Source organism: Doryrhamphus excisus, chromosome 8, assembly GCF_030265055.1.
Source record: "Doryrhamphus excisus isolate RoL2022-K1 chromosome 8, RoL_Dexc_1.0, whole genome shotgun sequence".
In the NCBI taxonomy this organism is placed as follows: Eukaryota; Metazoa; Chordata; class Actinopteri; order Syngnathiformes; family Syngnathidae; genus Doryrhamphus; species Doryrhamphus excisus.
This window is the reverse complement of record NC_080473.1, coordinates 16796263-16822398: the sequence shown is the minus strand read 5'-3', so window position 1 is coordinate 16822398 and position 26136 is coordinate 16796263. Positions and strand designations below refer to the sequence as shown.

General features: G+C 41.4%; 2 protein-coding genes across 2 annotated transcripts in view; one reads left to right on the top strand and one right to left on the bottom strand.

The window, feature by feature from the left end:
- LOC131134922 (short transient receptor potential channel 4-like) overlaps positions 1 to 26136 on the bottom strand; it is a 100095-nt gene that overhangs the window by 36986 nt on the left and 36973 nt on the right. The window lies entirely within an intron of this gene.
- frem2b (FRAS1 related extracellular matrix 2b) overlaps positions 1 to 26136 on the top strand; it is a 69952-nt gene that overhangs the window by 16555 nt on the left and 27261 nt on the right. Inside the window, exon 3 of the mRNA XM_058080626.1 lies at positions 17100 to 17246. Within this exon, the coding sequence (XP_057936609.1) occupies positions 17100 to 17246 (147 nt within the window). The remainder of the gene's footprint in view (positions 1 to 17099; positions 17247 to 26136) is intronic.

The window sequence follows — 26136 nt, the reverse complement described above, 5'->3', positions numbered from 1 at the left end:
ATACATATGTCACCTCTTAGTCTGGACATATTCAAACTTCTCCTGCGAGCTTTAATTAGTGTCTAGCTTGAGAAATGTGGCTTTCCCAACAAGCAGCAGGGAAGGGAAGGGGAGTGTATGCAAAGTGTGACGAGAAGACTTCACACAGGCTCCAACACGGCAAGAGCAAGCGTGTCTTAACGAGGGGCACTCTTATCTTATCAAAGATGTTGATGAAACCCTTTCGAGTTTCTGTCTGCAGAACTCCTCCTCCTTAATCAGCAGAGCCTTACAGGCAGTGAACGAGAAGTCTAGCATAGACGTGGGAGGTGAAGGCAGTCAGAGGAGATGAAAGATAGATTGTTGATTGTGGTTTTGGTGCCGTGGAGCTGCTTCCTGTCACCTGTGGAGATGCTGTGAATATGCTGATGGAGGATCCCTAAATATGCCCATTACAGGGCAACGTAGGCCTACAGGGGTCCTCATCCTCGTCTGTTTGATGACCCGCCTGCATGACTTTCATTACCTGTAAGAAGAAAGTGTCCCATTTCTCCATGCGTCAAAGCCTGGAAGTGCTTGGATATTTGAAGCATGGAACAGAAATGTTATGATGTGGGGGGAAAAAGCTGCTCTATCCATGAAAGATCTCTCATCAGATGACAAGTAGTGCACAAGTGAAAGGGGAGTCATATTTTGTGTTATTTTGGCACCCTGTAAATAAATAACAAGCTTCTGGTTGCTTTTTACAAAGCAGATGGCAGCACGTCACAATAAAGTTGTCTGTTTCCACACGTTTTGTTTTAACCTGCTTCATGTACCTGTGTGTGTACTCAATAATGAGGAGCCACTAACACTTTGTTTTAATGCCACAAATGTTCCAAAATAGTATCTGCACATTGGATCCAGATACAGAATTTATTTTTTTCCTACCAAGACAACAGAAAGTCATAATACCCTATAATACCCTATATCCATAACACCCTATGTCCAATTTCCTAGTGTGCATTGATACACATACTTGTGCTAGTCTCATCAACAACAGCAACATAGTACGGCGACAACACTTACGATGTCCGCTCTCATTGGGATGGCTGTGTCTTCCAGCACAAAACGTGTGTTCCAGTCCTCAGGTAAAAAATGCAGACAGCAAACAAGCGTCTTCTTGAGTATTTGTAGCTAAATTTAGAGCTAGGTATCCACTCGTCTATCTGTGAATGATGCTGAGACCAGCGCTTAGCGAGGTGTTGTCCGCCAGATGAAACTAGTTTTTCATGTTAGCTGCAACAATAATAATATCACTGTGGCTTCATATACAAGTCAGTTATGTAATTGTGAGGGCTTTAGCGTCAAATTTCTCATTATAAATGCCAGTGTTTCAGATAACGAGGTTTGCGCATTTGGAAGTCAGCCCTGAAAGGCTCTGAACACTCGGTTTCAGAGTTTTTTTCTCACAGTGAGACAGACATGCTTATATGGGCATGCCGAGGTACAAGCTGTAGGCCTGCCCTCCTCCCCGCTATGCTGCATTGTTTTGTCTTGGGAGTGTGACCGATCACAGCGGAGTAGGCGTGTCCACAGGTGGGCCATGGGTGCAATAAATTAAAACAGATCATTTTGGAAATCCAAGGAAATACAGCTGGAATAGGTGCAGATTCTGGAAGATCTAAAAAGTCCACAACTCAATACACAGGGCTGAAAAAGATCACAATAGCGCCCTTTTAAGTATTAATAAGAATATTTAAAACATTATAATGTATTTTTAATAGTTTTTATGGATTTCTATTTTTTCTGATATTTTTTTATTCATATGCACATAAAAAATTGCAAGAATTTACATTTTGCACTTTTGGATCTCATAGAGGCTCTTAGTAGAGCTTCAAAATGCAAAAGACAGAAATGGGAGTGAGACAAATTTTTGTGGGAGTTAGCAATTTCTTGCAAACCAACATTAAACTGAAAACAGCTGATAAAACCTGCAACCCTACTAAAATAGAAATAAAATGTTCACCATTCTTGTTAATCATCTCAAAAATTGTTTTGGTTATGCCAGTGTTTCCAGTAGGCTAATGGCAATGTTGCTCCAGCAAAAAGGCTTCACAGAGGTCATCCATTCTCTGTAACTCATGTGCATGTTTGTAAACTTCCCTTGCCAGCCATCCCAAAATGTTCTCAATTGGATTTAGATGAGGGGATGGTCCAAAAGAGTGAGGTTATTTCTCTGGAGCCTTCTCTGAAGCCTTTTTTTGTTCTTAAGACCATTTTCCGACGATACTGTCTGATGGTTATTGGACTGCACTCAGCAGCAGTAACCACCTTCAGTTGGCCCAGGGTTCGTTCCATGTCTGGATGGACAGGTAATCGGATCATTCGGCTCAGGACATGTTTTTTGTGTCTAACAATCGCCTTTTTTATTCCATAACCCTCAGGATCTTTTAAGAAGTTTAAAATGTCTGCATCCAACCTTGCTTAGAGGCCTTGCTTATGCAGCTCAACAATCTTACCATGTTAAGGACAGAAAGCATTTGGCCTTTGCCATCAAGAGATCATGATAATGTGAATACCTGACAGAAATTTGGCTTTTAAAAAGATTTTGGCTTTTAAAGAAAATGGACAGACATAAACAGTCTATTTCACTGTAATGCTTGTTTGCAATTCAGCTGGGATAGGCTCCAGCATACCTCCGTGACCCTAGTAAGATTAAGCGGCATAGAAAATGGATGGATGGATGGCTGGCCTATTTGCAATAATTTTTGTTTAGTCTCACCCACTCTGAAGTTCTACTGAGAACCACACAAGTCCACAATGTAAATTCCTGCCAATCATAATATTCTTAGTTGTAGCTGCTACCATACCAACCACAGACGTGTGACAAAACATTGAGGCTCTACGGTTTATAGTGTGCGTAAAGCAGTTAATGTAAACATACAGTTCCAATCCGACCTTCAATCTGAAAATTCATATTTTCTTGTTCCACAATTTGGGATTTGTTAGAACCAACAAAATCCATTCATTCATTTTCCACCGCTTTTTCCTCACAAGGGTCGCGGGGGTGCTGGAGCCCATCCCAGCTGTCTTCGGGCGAGAGGCGGGGTACACCCTGGACTGGTCGCCACCCAATCCCAGGGCACATATAGACAACAACCATTCACACTCACATTCATACCTATGGACAATTTGGAGTCGCCAATTAACCTAGCATGTTTTTGGAATGTGGGAGGAAACCGGAGTACCCGGAGAAAACCCACACATGCACGGGGATAACATGCAAACTCCACACAGAGATGGCAGAGAGTGGAATTGAACCATGGTCTCCTAGCTGTGAGGTCTGTGCGCTAACCACTAGACCGCCATGCCGCCTCAACAAAATCAATGAAATTCAGTCCTGTAAAAAAAATGTAAACAAGAAGTTGCACTCCAACAATGAAACCTGTTATACTACCGTACTAAGGATGTTCCTTAGCATACGAGTCCAGAGTTCATCTTGTTCCCCTTCCCCCCATGAAGAATGTCTTGGAGCATGAAATGAAGTCGACCATGCCCAGGCTTATCCAGCTTTTGGGAGTGAGGAGTTAAATATTAGCTACCTTGGATGCAATTGGGGGAAAAAAAGTGTTCAGCTTTGTATGAACAAAGCCTCCTTAAGTCTCAGAGTAGTGCACCTGGAGCTGTTTTAATTAGCACATAATTGCTATGGAATACTAACGAGCTTATCAGTGGCCAATGAGCTGTGGGCTAGAAGGTTCTGTCGCAGCAGGGGGCTCACTTCCACTCACCAAACATTAAGTTTCCCTTCAGGGGGACTTGCTGCATTTACTTGCAGCGACCTCCACCAAGGGAGAGTGTGCGTGTGTGTGTGAGCGTGCATGCATGTACATGCATGTGTGTGAGAAGTACAATTTCACAGATAAATCTGCAGACAATAATGCTTCAATAACTTCTGCACGCCTCCCACATTTAGCCTGCATCCATGGCAAGCTTTTGTTCTTGCAAAATCCAATCCTGCTGCTTTCTTTCTTCTTTCCTCAAGTGGTCCCTAGCGTCCCAATGTGATGTTTAGTGTTTTTGTGCTTTTTAGCACAATTTGCTCATTGTCGTGTCTGTAACTATCTTAGCGAGCAATTTAAAAGTGATATTTGTGTGTAAATCATGTTTTATTTTTCACTTCATTTGTGGTGCTGCTCTCTAATTGGCTTGTTATTTATTGACACTTATCACTTTGCCCTTTGAACCAGCAATATTTTTAAATGAAAGTCCCCACAAAAGGTTAACAGGCTGCTCATGCTTTCTTTACTTGTGGAAACAAGAGAGATATTAATTTAACAATATGGTGATAATTGTGGTTGTACAGAACAATGTAACCAAATATTATGTTTGCTGTCCCATAGACTGACGGCCCATAGGCTAGTCTGATGTAATTTTTTGTAGTTTGTTTGTTTCTTTTGGCTTTTTCTTGATTACGGAGTCGCCACAGAGGATCTTTTTGAACAGCAGAGCATTCCTGTCAAATAGAGGATCTTTGATGAGTGTGAATATATTGCTTGTGTTTTAATTCATGACTGAGTCTGAAGTTTTAATGTATGACTGCACCTTGCATTGACATTATTCAAAATAAGAATAATGGTGAAGTACAGGTCTGTGTCTGAAAATGTGGCCCCCAGATAAATTTACTAGAATAGCCCTGCCCTACATAGCGTGTATAATTCAAAATGTATTTAGACTTGAAAGAAATTCATAGAAATCCAGCCGAATGCATGTTGTTATCTGTAAACTCATGTGGTGCTCTGTTTTCATCACTGTTTTCATCGCTCTGTTGTTTGTTGCCTTAAAAAGCAGCCGAGATTACAGCAACACACAACCTTTGCTTTATTCTTCTGCATATAAAAGCCCACATTTCCCAACTCAGCACCAACCATAATGCTCAACTCTCCCATGGCGTAATCCTGCATAGAAATTCAAATGTATAAGCACGTATGGCCACCGGGTCTTTGATTAAACTTAAAATGCATATGTCCCCACAAAGATGCAGAGAGGTTCTTTTTTTTCCTGTAGCACCTCTCGTCTAATCATCAGATATTTGTGAACCTGCAGCACAGACTAATCTTCAGTCAAATATTACAACAGGGAGACAAAGACACCCCTTAATCCTGCTGAGACATTTCCTCCTTGTCATTTTAATATATGCAAGCCAGCATGCTTATCTTTACCATGCAGCTTTGTGTTCCAATCGAAGGCCTCCTTTCAGCGCTGGGCAACAAAGAAGCGGGAGTCGTTTAACACTTCTTTTTTGAAAATACCTTTTCGCCAGAATTGTCACACGCTCAGGCTCATAGCAGAGAAAAGTAGCTGAAACGTTACAAATTAAAAAAGCAAGACTGGATGGAGAGCAGGCAGCTCTTATTAGTATGGAGCTCAGGCGGCTGCGGGCCTGCGGTGCGGTTTTAAATTCAACAGCTTCACATGGGCGCTTTCAGCAAACAGTCTGCCATTATTCGCTCTGACAAGAGAGCAAATACGCCACATTCGGGGGGTCAAGGAAAAGCAGTTCCCCCCCGCTTCTTGTTCAAGCCATTCCAAGCGACTTCCTTATGTTGCTTTGTTTTTCTCACTTTTTCCCAGTCCTCCCTCCTTGTGCCTTCTTGCTATTTCACTGTGTCTGTGTTACTATATTCAAACACACGCTTTGGAGCATTACAGAGTGGCGCTTCATCCATTCCTGGAGCATTGCTGCTCCCCTTTTTTGTCTCAGTGAACTTGTCAGGTCAATCAGGAAGTAACTTGTTTTCTGTTTATCTTCTCTTCTACTTAAAGAGGGGTGGGCAAAGTACGACCATACTGCTCATTTTGACCCGACCTGTCTGACTTTAACAGGATGGTGATGGGCAGGCTTATCAAAATATAACTTCAGTGACCACTGTGGTTTAAACAGCATGCTTACTTGGTGGGCGGCACGGCGGTCTGGTGGTTAGTGCGCAGACCTCACAGCTAGGAGACCAGGGTTCGGTCCCCGCCCTCGGCCATCTCTGTGTGGAGTTTGCATGTTCTCCCCGTGCATGCGTGGGTTTTCTCCGGGTACTCCGGTTTCCTCCCACATTCCAAAAACATGCTAGGTTAATTGGCCACTCCAAATTGTCCATAGGTATGAATGCGAGTGTGAATGGTTGTTTGTCTATATGTGCCCTGTGATTGGCTGGCGACCAGTCCAGGGTGTACCCCGCCTCTCGCCCGAAGACAGCTAGGATAGGCTCCAGCAACCCCCGCGACCCTCGTGAGGAAAAAGCGGTAGAAAATGAATGAATGAATGAATGCTTACTTGGTGGAGCTCCATCGCAGATGGCAGAATAATTGGTATATTTCTTCTTCTTGGTTCTTGCATGTATGTCATTGCATATCCATCTGTCCATCCATTTTCTGTGTCGCTTATCCTCACTGGGGTCACAGGTGTGCTGGAGCCTATCCCAGCTGTCTTTGGGCAGGGTATACCCTGGACTGGTGGCCAGCCAATCACAGGGCACATATAGACAAACAACCATTCATACTCACATTCATACCTATGGACAATTTGGAGTGGCCAATTAACCTAGCATGTTTTTGGAATGTGGGAGGAAACCGGAGTATCCGGAAAAAAGCCACGCGCGCACGGGGAAAACATGCAACTCCACACAAGCTGATGCCCAAGCTGAGAATCGAACCCAGGTCTTCCTGATCTCCTGACTTACATCATTGCAATTCCATTTTGAATCTAATTAAACATGACAATGAGAGAATGGTCACTTCTGTCATCACATCTACGTGAATTGTAACTTTACAGTAATGCAGTCGTCTCTCATGCACTTTACACTTGCACAATGTGTAAACAATGAATAATAGGAGTGTGAAGGTGACGTTAGGGATGTTATTTCATGTCTACAGGACTCTAATAAAGGTAAAAACTGCATTTGGGAAGTTAAAAAACAGGTTTTCTATGTTTTAACCCAATATTTCATTTATTAATATTTACTCCTACTTATCGCAGTCTGTTATAGAACCAATTGACCGTGATAATTGAGAGACGACTGTATTGCATAGCCATAAGCCTATCCAATATAAACCCCATCACAACGATTAACTATTGATTTATGTCACTAATAAGGAAACATATAACATTATGTATACAAAAGTAGGCCTATACAACTTTCCATGTAATCCTGTAGAACACTTTATAGGGTGCATTCTGCCAAGGCCACACCTTTTTTGCAGTCTCCTATTTTGCAGTTGCTGCTTTTCATGACGTCATGAAGGAAAAGCTTTCCTCATGGACATGCTAGCAACTCTTACCCACCCCCGTGCTAGATGAACCTGGTATCTGCCCATCACTTTGTAAGAAAGCCGGTTTTTCTACATATCTTAGTATATCTTGGAGCCACACAATATGCTGAGGTTTTTGGTCTGTATTTGAAAAAAATGACACAATTATTTTTCAATCTCAGTAGATCCCTTTTGCTTTGAAAGGATATGATATTTCGGACAGAAGGCCAAGGGCCAAATTTCCAACTTAACTTCAAACACTCAGCCAGAAAAAGAAAATCATAACGTCAGCTAAGTGATGGTGATGTATTTACAGGAAATTAATTTCTTGCTCATCATTCTGCCAAACAAGATTTTCTGCAATCGAGATGCAGGGCCAACATCAATGATTAAAATGTGAAAGTAATGCAGACAATTTGATTTTAAGATTCCTAAATTAGGATGAGTGAGCTTTTACATCTTTCACCAGAGATGCCTTTTGAATAACTTATTCAGTCTCATCCATCTGTCTCTAATAATGTATCGATCATTAGGGTAGGAGGAACAGTTTGTGCTGTAAATCAACAACAGCACACAACAGACTGTTATTGTGCTTCGTGCTCATCCTTGAGGTGTTTGGAATTATTCTGTCAAAACAATTGCTCCCAGGCAGCATGAGTAGGATCAAGCCAACAATTCCAAGGTGATTCCACAGAGCACAACTCCAATAGAAAATGTACAAGTGACGTTTTTACGCAGTGTCTCGTGTTTCCTCAATCACTCAACATATAGACAAATAAGTTTTTGTGTCTTTGGGTGGCAGAAGACAAACTAAGCCTTTTTTTTTTTTAGCAGTGGGAAGGAGTATACTGCTAGGACAAGTTGACCTTTCCTTACAATCACCCTGTACAGTACTTCCTTTGACTCTTAAGTCTCTTGGGATACACATAAAGGAGGCCCATTTGAAATGAGAGCCTTGGGAATTTCCTCAAGACCTTTCAACTCGGTCAAAGGCTTAAACTTAAAAAGTCAACTAGACCATTGTTCAGGAGTTAAACACAGTAGCTATTTAATTGAAAAATTTGATAAATTTATCAAATAATCCTTAGACTGTCTTAATAGTGCTTTTTTGTTTATTCAAGGTCCAATATTGTTTTTTTTCAATATTTATTATCCAATATTGTTCATTCATTCATTCATTCATTTTCTACCGCTTTTCCTCACGAGGGTCGCGGGGGTGCTGGAGCCTATCCCAGCTGTCTTCGGGCGAGAGGCGGGGTACCTGGACTGGTCACCAGCCAATCACAGGGCACATATAGACAAACAATCATTCACACTCACATTCATACCTATGGACAATTTGGAGTGGCCAATTAACCTAGCATGTTTTTGGAATGTGGGAGGAACCCGGAGTACCCGGAGAAAACCCACGCATGCACGGGGAGAACATGCAAACTCCACACAGAGATGGCCGAGGGTGGAGTTGAACCCTGGTCTCCTAATTGTGAGGTCTGCGCGCTAACCACTAGACCGCCGTGCCGCCCTCAATATTGTTCAACTATTTTAAATACATCTCTTATGTACCACACTACATTGGATCCCTGCATATTCTCAATGCAGCATTCATTCATTTTCTACCGCTTGTTGCCGGGGTTCTGGAGCCTATCTCAGCTGTCTTTGGGCGATAGGTGGGGTACACCCTGGATTGGTCACCAGCCAAACCCATACATGCACAGGGAGAACATGCAAACGTCACACAGAGATGCCCAAGGGGCAAATCGAACGAAGGTCTCCTAGCTGTGTGGCCTGTGTGGTAACCACTCGATCACCATGCAGCCTCATCATTCATGGCCCTGCAAATACAACAATATTTGCATATATATATGCAAATACAATATATAAGTTTAGTCAAACTTATATATATTCCTCTTTCTCTCTCTCTCTCTCTCTCTCTCTCTCTATATATATATATATATATATATATATGTGTGTGTGTGTCTATTAGGATTTAATGTTGCCGATACCGATCCCAATAATCCATGGGTGAAATCAGCGTTACCGATATGCGGCCGATTGAGCACCCCTAGTATTCAATGTATATACACTATTTTTTCTCCGAAAACAGGTAGTTTTGTCCATCATAAACACATTTGAATCACCATAACTTGATGATAATTTTATATGCGCGATAACAGGTGAAATGTACACCAAATTTGCAACGATGTGAACAAAAGTTATTATATTATCATAAATCTTTACTGGAATTAAAACCGGCAAGCAGTGTGGATTATGTAGTTGGTCTTGGAGAAACGCCTTCTCTAGCCTGCTAGCCTCTAGAGCTATCCTGATGGCCAGACTAAAGGCTACACCATGACTCTGATTCCATCTGTTCATCAATCATCCCATATTATAATTTATTAGTGGCATATATGTATACATTTTATACTTATACTAGGGGATGCTGCAAAAATAGTATTGGAAACACTGCTTTAACTGAACACGAGAATGGATGTAAATAGCATTAGCAGTATGCTAGCCAGAAGAGACAAAACTTGTATATTTGTAATTTGTCTAATTTATTATGTACTCTGTAACTATGACAGGAACAACATCGAATTAGAAACAATAAAAAACACAAACTCACCATCCACCAGTACGAGCCTGGAGTTGTTTTTTAGAGAGTTGCATCTCACAGATATGCACATTAGCGCTCAATAAGTTTATCAAATCTTAGCTTTATGCACTCCCACATAGTATCAGCATTTGCGACCAAATATGAGATGGGTCTTTTGAATACACTGAGGTTTTGCAGCGTGCATAAATTTGGAATGTTGCTAAATTTTAAAATATGTAAAACCAAGTCAGTGATTAACTTTATTTTGATACCTCATTCCTTCCTGTACCCCAAGTATTTAATAAGTGAAGGCAAATTTCATACCGGAAAAATAGTGCCTTATAATGGCCAAAGTTATTAGTGTCAAACACTAATGAAAATCCAATAAGTACAAACCTTGTTGCTTGTGTGTTTATGATCCTTCTCTCATCCTCTTGATGAATAGAGGGCGAAAGGACCTTTATAGAAGCGCTTCAGATGTTAATCTCAAAGAACTCTCCCTGCTGAGAGCAAAGCCTTGCTCGTTTTAAGCCTTGCACGGCTCTCTGACCCTGCACTTTGCTTCTGAGACGCCTTTGGCCTTCTTTTCAGGCACCTCCGGAGTGACCGCAGGGCTTGCACAGGCCAAAGCAGCTGTTTATACTAGGTGTTATAATTAACAGCACATATTTGAATAGAAGAAAAGGGGTTTTAGGGTCTCTCTCTGTGAAATCATCACAGTTGTAAATCTTGAAAGAAAGCACCCACCAACTCCTTGCTCATTATTGCTGATACAAGGCAATTAGACCACATAGCTCTCTTTTGACTGGATTATCTTATCCACTCCACCTTAATTGGACTGCTGAAAAGTATGAACACACTGGGCTGGAAATTTATAGAATCAAAACACCATGTCAAAATATAACATATGGATGGATTACCAGCAGTTAGTACAGATTGTACTCCACTTGGAATCTAAATATACAGCAGTTAATCTTATAAGAAGGAATAAGAACTTTCTTGATAATGTGGATGTTACATTATAGATGCACACAAGAAACAACCAAATAATAAACCCTATGAGGTAAAAGCAAGTTGAAACAAAGGCTGTAGTGTTTACTTATTTTATATTTGACATTTATTTGGCTGCTGCACGGCAGTTGAGTGGTTAGCGCGCAGGCCTCACAGCTAGGAAACCCGAGTTCAATTCCACCCTAGCCATGTCTCTGTGGAGTTTCCATGTTCTCTCTGTGCATGCATGGGTTTATAGAAAGATGTAGAAAGCTCACACCCGGACAAAACACACAGAGTGCGGTGTCGCCGTTGCGCAGTGCTTCAGTGCACACGCCGCCATCTTGTGTAGCACAACTTGGCAGCAGTGTATAGGCATATATAGGTAGTTTACAGCCGCACAGTAGGGCATTTTAATGCCTTATTCCAGAATTTCAGAAACCATCAGTAAAAACGTTGAAAGTCGCAAACGAACAAGGTTGTGCTACGCAAGATGGCAGACTCGCCGCAACAAAAACGCACGGCTCGTGAGTTTTCTCCGGTTTCTCCGGTTTCCCCCCACATTCCAAAAACATGCTTGGTTAATTGGCGACTTGTCCATAGGTATGAATGTGAATGGAAGTCAGCTGGGAGAGGCTCCAGCACCCCCTGCAACCCTTGTGAGGATAAGCGGTATAGAAAATGGATGAATGAATGTTTCTATTTGTTGAAAAACGTTAAACAAGCCTTACCTTAAGCTTCACCTTATCATGGGTTTCGTTGCTGTTTCATGTTTGAATACAACCCATTATGAAGTAAAATATGGATATTTAAGAAAATGTTACATATTTTTTGCCTAGATTAACCATTTTCAAGTATAAAAATGGCAAAATGAACTAAAATGCAAATATAAGGCATTCAGAAGACACATTCAAATACATTGTGATTATATTATTCAGGGGCCAAGTGGTCAGCATTGCAGGCTACAACTTGGGTTTGATTCTCCCCTCAGCCATCTCTGTGTGGAGTTTGCATGTTCTCCCCGTGCATGCTTGGGTTTTCTCCGGGTACTCTGTTTCCTCCCACATTCCAAAAACATGCTAGGTTAATTGGCGACTGCAAATTGTCCATAGGTATGAATGTGAGTGTGAATGGTTGTTTGTCTGTATGTGCCCTGTGAAATGACATCAGAGGAACAACATTGATGAACTGGAGTACAACTGGAAAAGCTTTGTATTTTTGGCCACTATCCTTGTGTAAGATGATACGGAACAGTCACACACACCCCAGCTGCTTTTTAGAAACAGCCTGACAAGAGATCATTTTATGAACAATACATTTAAGTTACTCAAGGAGTTTGCACACTTTTACTCAGTGAGCAAGTTACACAACAATAGCAGTACTGTTTGGCATGGAAGGTCAGATAATAAGCATGCATGCCTTACAATCATTTGTACAACCGAACCTTGAAATCAGTGCAAACATTCTACTCCAATACAGTCTATGTTAATGAACTGGTCAACTATTTATCACCTGTCATAGAAACTTTTAGCATGCAAAGCCCATTTGCAGCATATGACCATTACATATTTATAGATGTATTGTGTCTGTTCAATAGGATCCACAGCCTAGTCCCAATTTATCCATCCTAATCAGTGCAGCGCCAGGCCCGCCGGACTGTCTGCTCGGCTGAATGAACAGAGGAAAGGTCCGCTGGGGATGCACGATGGTGACCAAATAGGGTCTGTCTGCAAAGTGCATGCTGGGAGGAGACAGGGGCACCAAGCTGGCACAGACTAGGACCCCACATTCTTTGGCCGCCCTCAAAAGGATTCTGTCACTCGTCATACGCCCACTCTGTTAGTGCACGGAGTTCACACTCGGCACTTTTGTCCTCAGGTTTAAACAAGGCAGATTAAGGTTAAGGTGCATGAGTAACATGCCAATCATTTCCACGTAGTAAATAGTAGGATTACGTTCAAAATACAAAGGCAGTTACCAGGAAACTTTGTGGAGGGGTGACATATGGGCCAAGAAAGAATGTGGCACATTTTGGTGAGGATCTGGATAAAGGTGAAGATGTATCTGTTCCTGAACCAGGAAGTAGTCTGCTAACAAACAAACTTTTGTTCACAGTTCAGCCTTGGTGGAAGTGCTCTACTGAGTGATATTCTACTTTTATATACTCATTATACAGTACTCCTTTTTGCTAAGCATATTATTAAGAATCTCTCAGCCATACAAGCTACTATTAGTGCAGGTTTTGAAGAACTCCTACCGGTCTATAAATACTTCATCATAAAGTACAGCATGATATAAGAAAATGTGCCATGCATGAGCCATGGAGGTGAGGTCATGCAGGTTCGCTGCAGTGAACCCGACAGTGCTCATGCTAGAAATGCAAATACGGCCCTAGTGCTGGTGAAAGATTAACAGTTTTCGATATGGGGCCCCTTTTCAAGTGGACTTACTTCAACCAAACCCTGCTTAAAAATCTGGAGGAGTAAAGTGGTCCTCTGAAAACCAGAACCACCAACCATATATAAGAATATATACGTATATAATAGTACACAAAGAGTACACAAAGCCAAAGGTGCATGTGCACATGGAACGCAACATAGGAATCGCATATAATGAGTGCTTCACTTCCTCCAGCCGGTTATTCATGATAATCACCGCATTGCAGAATAGAAATAACTAGATCAACTCAAAAAGAATCCCCAAAGCCGACAGTGTTGTTGTTCATGCACAACTTACAATAGATGTGGCGTATCATTAATGCAATCCTTCCTCCTGACATTTATGAAAGATACATTGGGACAAGTATCGGAAGGTAAACATGAGTTCTTGGGAGCTGTTTTTGTGGCGATGTAGGAATCTGATGAATGGTAATGGTAATGGTAATGGTAATGGTAATGGTAATGGTAATGGTAATGGTAATGGTCATGGTAATGGTCATGGTAATGGTCATGGCAATGGTTTTATTTCATTTGAACATGCATCAGATTACAATTGAGTGCATCACAGTTCCACATATCCAAAAGGAGTAGGAAGAAGCAAAGCTTATTAAATCCTACCCCTCCATCTGGTACTTTTACAATCAGTAACTGTTACATTTGTTCACTTCCTGCTTTCCTAATATGTAGTTTAAGTGTTTTATTTATTTATTTATTTATTTTTTTTTTTTTTGTCACGTACCGAAGAACGAGGTGATATGAGCATCCAATGACATAATGTGTACCATAGTAAGTGTCAATATAGTGATATGTATAGCACATCATGACTGGTTCAAGACTCTTCATCCTTGTATTTAGCAAACATCAAGTGCTTGTATTGTTTCTTGAGTTCCATAGTTTGATTCCACATACTGAAATGCTATGGCTTTTTAACGTAGTTCTAGCATACAAGTGTTTCAAATTTAGTTCTTCCCTGTGATCATATTTCTCCTTTCTTGTAGAGAAGTATTGGATCACATTTGTAGGTAATTAACAAAAAATAGTTCTTGTTTTATCTCTGCATTGCATTGTCTGCATTGTCTCAGAACGTTTCCTTTATTTCACAAGATATTTCAAGATGTCCTGCAACTGTGTGACTTCATACTTGATATATTTCCATTACCTCACTCCACCAGAGACATCTTTCTTCACAACTCAGTGCTCACATTTACTGGTGGCATGTTCTCCTCTCTGCTGGCATTAATCCGCAATGGGCTGGGGTGTGTGTGGTCTATCATGCTCTAGTCACCTGTTTTCAGATTGTGGATCCACCAGTGTTTGTGACTTATACATATATGTAGAAGTGGTTGGTGAGCAGGCCACACAGCTAGAAGACCAAGGTTTGATTCCCCGCCTGGGCATCTTTTTGTGCATGGGTTTTCCGGTTTCCTCCCCCATTCCAAAAACAGGTTAATTGGCAACTCCAAATTGTCCATAAGTATGAATGTGAGTGGTTGTGCCCTGTGATTGGCTGGTTACACCCAACACTGGTATGCAGACATGATGGCAAATTCAGTGTTTATAAGAGAAAATATGAAAACATACTGAGGAGAGGCATGAATTTAAATGCAATTTTAAAAAGGAGCTTGGGGGGAAGTAGATGTTTGCATTCCTTACTCAGAATGCAGACAAACAAATAGTCCCTGCTTGTGCACCTGTGGCAGCTTGTGAGTGCAATGCGTGACAGCTGATGGGAATTGGTGCGAGCGATTGGTCGATGAGTGAGAAAGAAAGCTTCTGAATTTGCACCCAATGGACTGCACTATTTACAATAGCTGTCATTTGATGGCTGGCTGGACATGGAAAATTGCTAAGGAAGGTAAACTCACAAAAAGTATCTTTGAAATAGAATATGATCATTGTTCCATCAATGTGTCTTGTTTGAGCCCTTTCACAGCCCTTGGCATGGCTATTGCATCATTGCTAATCACAGAAAGGGCACATCACGAACTCCTTTTGGACACAATGATAAAGATATTATTCATGGCAGACGTTTGAACAGTTCATGGCACATTCCCATTGAGATCATTCATCTTGATCGCACAGAATAGAAAATAAATGAAAGACAGATTCCACCCTCGGCCATCTCTGTGTGGAGTTTGCATGTTCTCCCCGTGCAAGCGTGGGTTTTATCCGGGTACTCCGGTTTCCTCCCACGTTCCAAAAACATGCTAGGTTAATTGGCGACTCCAAATTGTCCATAGGTATGAATGTGAGTGTGAATGGTTGTTTGTCTATATGTGCCCTGTGATTGGCTGGCGACCAGTCCAGGGTGTACCCCGCCTCTCGCCCGAAGACAGCTGGGATAGGCTCCAGCACCCCCGCGACCCTCGTGAGGAAAAAGCAGTAGAAAATGAATGAATGAATGAATGAATGAAAGACAGATGCTTTTTGCTCTCTGTCGTCTTTCAGCCCAATTAGAGCTTGGTGTCGACACCACTCTCTTTTCTACTTCTCGGCCGAGAACAACCTTTATTTTTCCGATAAAGGCCATTAGAGGTTGTACAAAGGTGACACAGGGTAAGGTACAATCCGTTTTTTTAGCATTCCCCTCGGCCCTTTTTGTCTTGTCCGGACGCGGTGTAAGACATCCAATGATTATCCGTCAGTTCATTGTGTTAGCGCTGAGAGAGACAAGAAAGAAACCCTCACTCGATAGAAGCACCAATAAAGAACAGAATGTGCAGCTCACTCATCATATGACTTTGTATTATTTTCAACACAGACACTTGATGCTCAAGTCATGGTTTAATGGTTAGACGTTGCATTTCAGCTTACCCTCATTGAACTGCAGCTTCCCAGTGCCTGCAGCATTCAATGTAAGCAGGACACAACTTTCTTGGTCCTCATTTGTTTGCCAGCTATTTAGATGAATGGTTGTGTGTTGAGTCATTTTCAGTGGATAAACATATACTGCTATACAAATAGTACATTGACCCCAAGTTTACTTTCTATATTGTAATAGAAATGGTTGCTAAAATTTGATATTCTATATTTTCATGTCTGCCTGAAGAAGCATGCAGGTCAAAGGAGCAGGTTTACACTCAAAATGTGCAAACTCATAACCACACGCACCTTCACGCTTAATAAAGCACTCCGTGTCAGAGTCTGACCGCGCACGACGGGAGAGGAAATGGAAACAGTCGGGAGGTGGTAGATTTACTGAGCGTAACATCCAGGTTGGGATGGAGGGGGGCTAAAGATCCCCAGTCATGCCAAATACAAACATCCACAACAGTGTGAAGCCACTGAAGCATGGAACCTACCTTTTTTGTGCTTTTCGTTCTTATTTCCAAGCTGCCAGACGTTTGGTGGCATTGGCAACTAGGCAGACTTCATTTTTGCTCGCTCTCTTTCCGAGCGTGATGATTTTTAGGAAGTAATCATTCAGACTGTCTGCTGCAGCTAGAGACTTTAAAAAGTGTTAGTTTGTGATGCCTGTGCACTGTCAACTTTGGCAGACTTATGCGTGCTTGGCTGCAACACTCCTCCTGGTCTAAGGGCTGCAGCTAAAGCCTGAAGGACTGCTCCCTCTGCATGTAAACGCTGCTTCAAAAGTCAAAGGATGAACAGTAGCAGTTCAGACAGGAAACAGACACCTTTTATCTTAATTAGAACTGAAGCAATTAGATGCTACACAGTGCCTGTGCTGCATAAAGGCCCCCTTCATACCTCCCACTGAGGCTAGAAGCCATGTACTGTATTTTTAAAATGTGAAATGTGAACCTCTGTGGTTGGTGTACCGGAGGCCTTTTTTACAGGTGCCTTTTGTTTTGCAGGAGGGAACAAACTGCGGAACCAGCAGTTTCGTCTCAATTGGGCTTGGATCTCTCTGGAGAGGGAACACTATGTGGTGGATGAGGAGGTCAGGTTCCTGGAAGTGGTGCTCAAACGGCGAGGATACCTGGGGGAGACCTCCTTTGTTAGTAAGTATCTGTCATATGCAGAACCTGGATATACAGTAGACGGTCATGTATTATGTACTACTTTGGTTCCCAGACTTTACAGTCATATACCACGAATGTTTGATCTGAAGCCGTGTAGCCCCTACTCCCGTAAACCTTTTTATCTTAATTAACTTGGAATATTGAACATAATTCATTGGTTAAGTTTATAGTACTTCCATGTCAAAAATGTGTATTATTCATAGTCACATTTTGATTAAATGTCACATGTGTACTGATAAATGCATAATCATCTTACATATCTTCCAGTTTAATGTTGGCGTCTTCCCATTTGAATGGGTTGAATTTTTAACCTTTTTTGTCGTCTCATAATGGCCACCGTTTAATTCTGAATATTAATTTAGTACCAAATTGAAGGGGGAACAAGTTAAGTATAAAAATACATACAGCCAGCGATAAAGCCTTATTTGTCCCCAGTCTTCACTGCTGCGCTGTGTGCGGATTGAAACAGCAATATGCATAAAAACTCACTTACAGTATTACAGTATTACCAGGTCATAATATAGCACTACAGTATATCATACGCCTACAAGAAAACAACATAGACAACCACTGGGGATACTTCTGTTGTTATTATAGTTTGTATGTATATGTACTATAAATGCTCAAACAGTACACACTGACAGTTACACTTCTTGTGCAGCCCCTACTGTTGTGCTGATGCATGGTTACAACATAGTAGTGTCATAATAAAATACACTAAAACAAACAAATATTAACCAAAAATAATTTACTCAGCTTTTACAATGGCTCTCATTGACTGTACAGGTACCGTATACCTACAGTAATGTCACATCAGATGAATGTAAATCGATACAGCATCTCACAAAAGTGAAGACACACTGACAGTTTAGCAACCATTTTATTCCAGTATATCAATGAGCGGCGGTTCATTCATTTTAACAAGCAGTGTGACATTGTGAAAGCAAAGGACTTTAGCGCATAAGTCATCCCATGTTTATCACAGTTAATTGGGGATAGGTGAAGTATGATTAACCGTATAAGAACCATCTCATGGATGCACTGGACGCAACATCAGTGATGTGTCCTGGAATTATTGGGTGTTTTGGATCAACAACATCATACACCATCACCCAGGCAACCTAGATGAGGTTGATCAAGTGTCCATGGATCATCCCTCTTAATCCAAAGCCACCTTGTGGCCTCCACCCGTAGATGGGATGGCCATCTTTTTGGCCGTCCCTATGATGCCCAAACGACAAAGGACTCAGCAAAGTGAACGACCTGTAAAACCTCTGCTGCCGTCTTTTATACGCTCATAGAAGGTTATTCAGCCTCTGTCCCTGCACTCCTCCTCCTGGTACTTAGCACGATTCCTCTGAGTACGCTCTTCTCAGGGCACCGTAAATTCCAGAGTGATCAGATGTATTGAAGCTTCAGAAGTGGTGATCATGCCTTGCCAGAGACTTGAATATTAATGGAATTTATTATAATTGCTTGTATAATTATAATTGTACTGCAGTTAGAGCATAGAACACCTGTTTATGACCTTCTAAAAACATGTCTAAGCATTATTATAGCCCTGTAGACATGAAATAACACCCCTATAACCTCCCTACATCATGCCATGTGTGTATTTGCCTTTAAATGTGAGTAAATTAGCTTAAATGCTAACATGCTAACAGTCGTCATGCTAGCACCTAGCAAGAGAGCCTCAAGTTTAGAAAGTGTCAAGGTTGTCCTATAACATCCCTACATCATGCCATGTGTGTATTTGCCTTTAAACGTGAGTAAATTAGCTTAAATGCTAACATGCTAACAGTCGTCATGCTAGCACCTAGCAAGAGAGCCTCAACTTTAGAAAGTGCCAATGTTGTCCTATAACCTCCCTACATCATGCCATGTGTGTATTTACCTTTAGACATGAGTAAATTTGCTTAAATGCTAACATGCTAACAGTCATCATGCTAGCACCTAGCAAGAGACCCTCAAGGTTAGAAACTGCCAAGGTTGTCCTATAACCTCCCTACATCATGCCATGTGTGTATTTGCCTTTAAACGTGAGTAAATTAGCTTAAATGCTAACATGCTAGTGGCTACCATGCTAGCACCTAGCAAGAGAGCCTCAACTTTAGAAAGTGCCAATGTTGTCCTATAACCTCCCTACATCATGCCATGTGTGTATTTAGCTTTAGACATGAGTAAATTTGCTTAAATGCTAACATGCTAACAGTCATCATGCTAGCACCTAGCAAGAGACCCTCAAGGTTAGAAACTGCCAAGGTTGTCCTATAACCTCCCTACATCATGCCATGTGTGTATTTGCCTTTAAATGTAAGTAAATTAGCTTAAATGCTAACATGCTAACAGTCGTCATGCTAGCACCTAGCAAGAGGGCCTCAACTTTAGAAAGTGCCAAGGTTGTTGCAGTAGCAGTCTATGGGCTGGCTACTGATCCAGTCCATAATAACTCACTGTTAGCTGGTCATATGTTGTTGAATCCCAATCTACACACAGACACATTCTGTTTTTTTAGTGCCACTGAGGTCACAACCTTTACCCCCATTTTCACAGCCCAACAGTGACTTACTCACAATAAGGACGTAAAGTTCCCTTAGAGATTGCATGCATACAACAGGGTGGTCAGCTGAAGTTGGTGGGGATGGAGAAGCCATTTAGTGGCCAGAAGTAAACAACAAACAATAACACGTTTCATTCGATGTATGAGTGGATGTTTTTGTGTCACGATTACTGTCCATAAGGCAGAGGTTTAATTACTGGGACCTGATGTTAAAGGTCAAATCCTTTAGCATCATTATCAGCCCTGCTTCTATGGTCTATCTGTGCACCTCCCAGGACCTCTCACTAACTAATGCAACATCTCTGAAGTGATATGCAAATTCATAACCTTTGTTAAACCTTGCACACAGCTCAACGCAGTCGCTGTTTGAAACAAAGAACCTTTGTGCGGATTAAAAAGTGTCAAGAGAGACCCCCGCAGACAATATGCCGTGAAAGTGAGGTGTGAGATTGAAAAGGAGGCTTATTTTGAATTACTTGCATTGAAAATAAGGGAAAATAATGAAAAGGAATATGAGAGCTGAAATGCTATATAATTATCCCTGGTGATGTACTGGCAAATGAAAACTAAACAACAATGTGTAGGGAACGTGGGTGGAAAATTAAATTGTTCTGATTAACTGGAGCATCGCTGCTGTTTTATTAATGGTTGCATTATAAATGAAAGAAATGTTACTTTGAACTTTGTGATCATACTGTATTATATGTCTGAGGAAAAGCGATGAGGCTGCTGCATGCATTCGAATATACCAGGGATATTCAACTAAAATTCAAATAGGTCCAGATACAGAATATTTCAGAGCAATGAAGCACTGACAACCTACAGGATCAGGGTTTGGGTGGATTGTTCATATTGTGCTCTTTATGAGTGCCAAAGTTGGGCTTCCAGAGGGAGGAATGAACATGAATGAGTGTGTCCATTCAGGGCTGAAAGAATGGTCCATTTTTCTCTTCTTAGAACACCAATATTTAGTTCTCTATTTTCTCCAGCACAATTATCTCTCTTTCCTCTCACTTCTCCACCACTGCCGGTGGCCAAGTTAAGGAACGGCAGGAGTAGCAAGCAAGCATTCTATCCCCATAACTTTCCCTCGTCTCTCTGTGCAATTTATCCTAGAGCTCCTGGAAGCCTATCAAGCCAGCAAAACACTTTGTTTCAACAATTTACAATATCTTGCCACGTGTAGAATTTTTAGTAGTAAAATGTTAGGTGAAGCATTTAGTCATCAGGCTCCTGTGTTGTGGAACCATCTCACCTCTTCAATCCGGGGGCCAGACATCCCTAAAAGTAACCTTAAAAGTCATCTCTTTGTTAAAGCATATGGTTAGAACTGACCCCTTATACGCTGATATGTATCAGAAATGAATTTATCATTTATCCGTACCGGCTGCAGTGGTTAGCGCGCAGGCCACACAGCTAGGAGACCCGAGTTCGATTCCACCCTTGGCCATCTCTGTGTGGAGTTTGCATGTTCTCCCCGTGCATGTGTGGGTTTTCTCCGCGTACTCCGATTTCCTCCCACATTCCAAAAACATGCTAGGTTAATTGGCGACTCCAAATTGTCCATAGGTATGAATGTGAGTGTGAATGGTTGTTTGTCTATATGTGCCCTGTGATTGGCTGGCGACCAGTCCAGGGTGTACCCCGCCTCTCGCCCGAAGACAGCTGGGATAGGCTCCAGCACCCCCATGACCCTTGTGAGGAAAAAGCGGTAGAAAATGAATGAATGAATGAATGAATGAATGGATTTTGTTTGTTCTAACAAATCCCAAATTGTGGAACAAGAAAATATGAATTTATAACTCCCAAGTGGCAGTGTGCGAGGTCGGATTGGAACTGTATGCTTACATTAACTGCTTTACGCACACTATAAACCGTAGAGCCTCAATGTTTTGTCACACGTCTGTGGTTAGTATGGTAGCAGCTACAACTAAGAATATTATGATTGGCAGGAATTTACATTGTGGACTTGTGTGGTTCTCAGTAAAACTTCAGAGTGGGTGAGACTATGAATGAATTATGAAATACAATGAAGTATGAATGTGAGTGTGAATGGTTGTTTGTCTATATGTGCCCTGTGATTGGCTGCCGACCAGACCGCCTCTCGCCCGAAGACAGCTGGGATAGGCTCCAGCACCCCCCGCGACCCTTGTGAGGACAAGCGGTAGAAAATGATTGAATGTATCCGTACCTATCCGTACCCATCAGTCCTAATTCTATCTTCTTTCCCTGTATGTCTCACGCGTTCTCACTTCGCTCCTCTTTCATCTGTCTCTTTTCACAATGTTTAGGGCCACTATACAGATTTCATTGTCGAGTAGCATCTCCTTGGATGGCTTAACTGGCATGCAGTTTCCTGAACTGATCAAAGTCTTAAATAGATGTGCCAGTCAAAATAAAAGTATCCCGTGAAAACTTTAAATCCTAACTTTTACATGGGCAAGATGCATGCCAAGCCCTTATAAAATGGAGTGATGCCACCTTGTGGATGAATTTACGGCTTAAAACTGTACCAAACATGATGTCACGCCCTGTGTGGGTTCCCAGGTTACAGTTTGTCTATGTTCCCTGTCTGGGCTTTGGTTTACTTTTTGGACACCCTTATTTTGTATTGGACTTCCTGTTTTGCCTCCTCTGCCTTCGTTGCCATAGCCACCCACACCTGTCCCTAATTTGTCCTCTGTATTTAGTTCAGGTGTGTGCTTCTCCCTTTGTTGGATCATTGTTGTTTGTCCGTCAGCTACCTGAGTTGCTTTTACCTGCTGCTGCAATTATTGCACGCAATAAACATTATTTACCTGCTATTGGTCCTGCTCTCTGCATCCTGGGGTCGAACCTTAAAGCTCTCCAGCCGAATCGTGACACATGATCTCTTCTATTGTGCAGTTGTGCACCTCCTTTTGCCTCTCATGAAAAAAAAAGTAAAAGACGTATAAATACATTCCTGGGAACGAATGTTTGGGTTGAAAAAAACCCTATAAATATGTCTTTGGTAGCAAATAAGTTAATAATTTCTTGACTACAGTAATCCTTAGTTTAGCACAGTTAGTTGGTTGCAGAACTGGCCGTGATAAGTGAAGTTCTGCAAAGTGGGGTTCTGTATTAATAATTAGAATATTTTCATAGTTAAGCCATAGTTGTTGTTGTTCTTTTACATAATTAGAGCCCTGTAAACATGAAACTACACCCCTGTAGTCACCTTAAACTAATATGGTAGACATATTGCAGACATATAGTTACTGTTGCAACGACACATCAGTAGGGTAAAACTAACCTGTCTCACGACGGTCTCACGACGGATGGGTCACTATCAAGCAACACGAGAAATTCATGCTTATTAACGTTTGTGTTTGTGCGTATAATCCTGCACACGCAGCTTGTGACTTTATCCAACTGTCACTGCTGCCCAGACAAGTACGAATCAGTGGGGGTTTCAATGATCAACCTATGAGCGGACACAATGCTCTTTAGCACTCCCATTACATATACAATTATGTACGTTTATCTTCAATACTAGCAAGACCTGGTCATAGCAAGAGTACACGATCAACACGAGGCTGCTTTGGCTTCTCTCAACTACTTTGATATACCAACATTTCTTACACATCTGACAGCAAACAAAACCATGGGATACTTGTAATCAGCACTGCATGTGAGGTCATCCCTCACCCGTGTAGCTGGCAACAGCTACTCATCAACTCCCGCGTGCCGGGTCTGCTATGCGTTGGCGTTGAGATTTGCCAATCACAGTCGTTTGTGGCCTCCCATGCGTGGCGCCCATTACTGTGTGGGTCTAGATCCATATCGGACAGCATCTGTGTTGAACTATACAGGGATATTATGGTACACCATAGTCCAAATTTTGTATGTTGGTTTTTAGGTCACTGTTCCCCATCTACTTGTCTTTGTCCATTTATATTTTTCACAGATTCACAGGGAAGACCACGTCTTCCCAAACAGGAGACTTTAATGACGAAAGATGTGTAAAGGTGAACTCTGTTCGCCTATGTTTCGTACCAAAAAAGCAGTATCGAACCCTCCAAATTCTTATTTTTAAATCACTTCCTGTAGGTGTAATAGTCCAACTACTTGTTTGTCCATTTCGCGCATACAAGCTTTTTGAAGTCTGCAGCTTTCATCAGACCAGTGAAGGGTTAATGAGAAAAAGTGAGCGCAATAAAGCTGCTCCCTGATGATGGAAAGATCACAAACGTAGAAATTAGATAAGTCTGAACAATTTGGTCCTTACAATCCCCTCAACAGCAATAAAGCTTTTATGTTGTACATTGCTCACTGGATTGAGTGCAGGCTTAAATCCCCAGGGGGAGATTTACACACAACCTCTCTGTAAAAAAAAACGAAACAAAAATGTAATTTCAGACCTGACTGAATGAACAAACATCCTTTTTGTAAGGTCTACTTCTTCCTACTCCTTGCCGTGCTTGTTGATTTGTGCAAATGTAAATGTGATGTTCTTTAATTAATCTTGTTAACCATGTTCAAAACAAATACAACGATAACCATGCACTCAGTGCCATCATAATATTCCTGTTGGTACAATAATTATCATAATTCAGTTCAATTATCATAATTATTCAATATAAATAAAAACTAACAGCAACTAATTAGTATCAGTGTTGCAAGAATGGGGGGAAATCAGCAATGGAGAACCATTCAATTCTCAGGATATGATGTTCGAACCAGGGTAATTTATGTGTTACATACAGTATGTTTAACATAAGTGACACTCCTGACATATTCATCTGTGCAAAATCGACAAATACAAAAATGAAGCATTGTCCCTCATTGCGATGAAGCAATTATTCCACCTCGACTCTAATTGTCAAAGCACAAACAGACCACCGAAGCGAGTCGGCGGGATCAGTTCAGCAATCATCATCTTGTTACCTCTGTGATGAAGTTTTAGGATGAATCCCACCGTCCTTTTGCTCACCAAGTCCCACTCCCCGGCAGGGTGGCTGAGGTGGACCGTCTTATCTCAGCTCAGCTGTGCTGCTTTCTTTTGTCTGTCTCTAACTTTGACATATCAAAGTCATTTCAAAGGGCAGGTGAATATATCAGTTATAGTCCTCCCCTATAAAACATCAAATGTACGCCTTTCCTGCGTGCTGCCTTAACATCTTTGTTCATCAAACAGAATTATTACAACTTTTTTCTTTCTATTTTCAGATTCTGAACTATCACCAATTCCACTGGAAATCTGTCCCACATTCTTAATTATTTTAGGCGAAAAAATAGCATCACAGTTTTAGGGTATCGCAAGATCTTATCACACAAAACTTGATGAGATTGCTCAAACCAGAAGCCAACTTAGACTGAACTCTGACATTGCTACTATATTAATATGGGAGTGGCAGTGTGCAAAGCATTATTGGAAACACACATTAAGTGCTTTAGGCAAACCTTACAAACCAATCTACATCAGTGTTCACAGCATCAGCGTCAGTGACATGTCGCTGTTTTTTTCCTTTGCCGTTAAACAGCTGCTTGATACTTGTTGATGTCCAATCAGAAGCTGCAGTAACCCCGCAACCCAGTGCAACCCAGCAGCTAACCGACAGAGCTAAGAAAGTAGAGTTTGGACACCATGGTCTCTTTCACCTTGCTGCACCAGGTCTTCCTGGCAAAACACACATACTGTAAGTGTGGCACAGGGACCAGTTGTGGAACACGACTCATTGCAGAAACAAAATAAACAAAAACCCAGCAAAAATGGACAATTAGAGCAAAAAGGCATAATTTAAGTAGAAAAAGCTAAAATGTTGATAACTAATAAAAACACAGAGATTTGCCTATCCCAGTTGTTTTCAGGCAAGAGGCGGGTACACCCTGGACTGGTCGCCAGCCAATCACAGGGCACATATAGACAAACAACCATTCACACTCACATTCATACCCAATGGACAATTTGGAGTTGCCAATTAACCTAGCATGTTTTTGGAATGTGGGAGGAAACCGGAGTACTCGCACACAACCTCACAGTATCCTGACACCCAACGTGAAATTTGGCATGATCTTCTGTTATGACAGTAAACACAACAACGTCTCAGGATTTAACAAATGGGCTCTCTGCCATTTTAATTTGAAGTTTCACTTATTTTTGCCATTACCAAGGTGTACACTTTAATGAAGTCTTTCTAGAGAAATGACTAGGTCAGTACCAAGTCCGAATTTGTTGTCGTACACAGATGGTCAATACTTCATTACAATACTTTTGAGTTTTTGTCAATAACATTGAATGATTCTGTTCACATTCACCCTAGTGATGCTCTAATTACTAAAAAAATA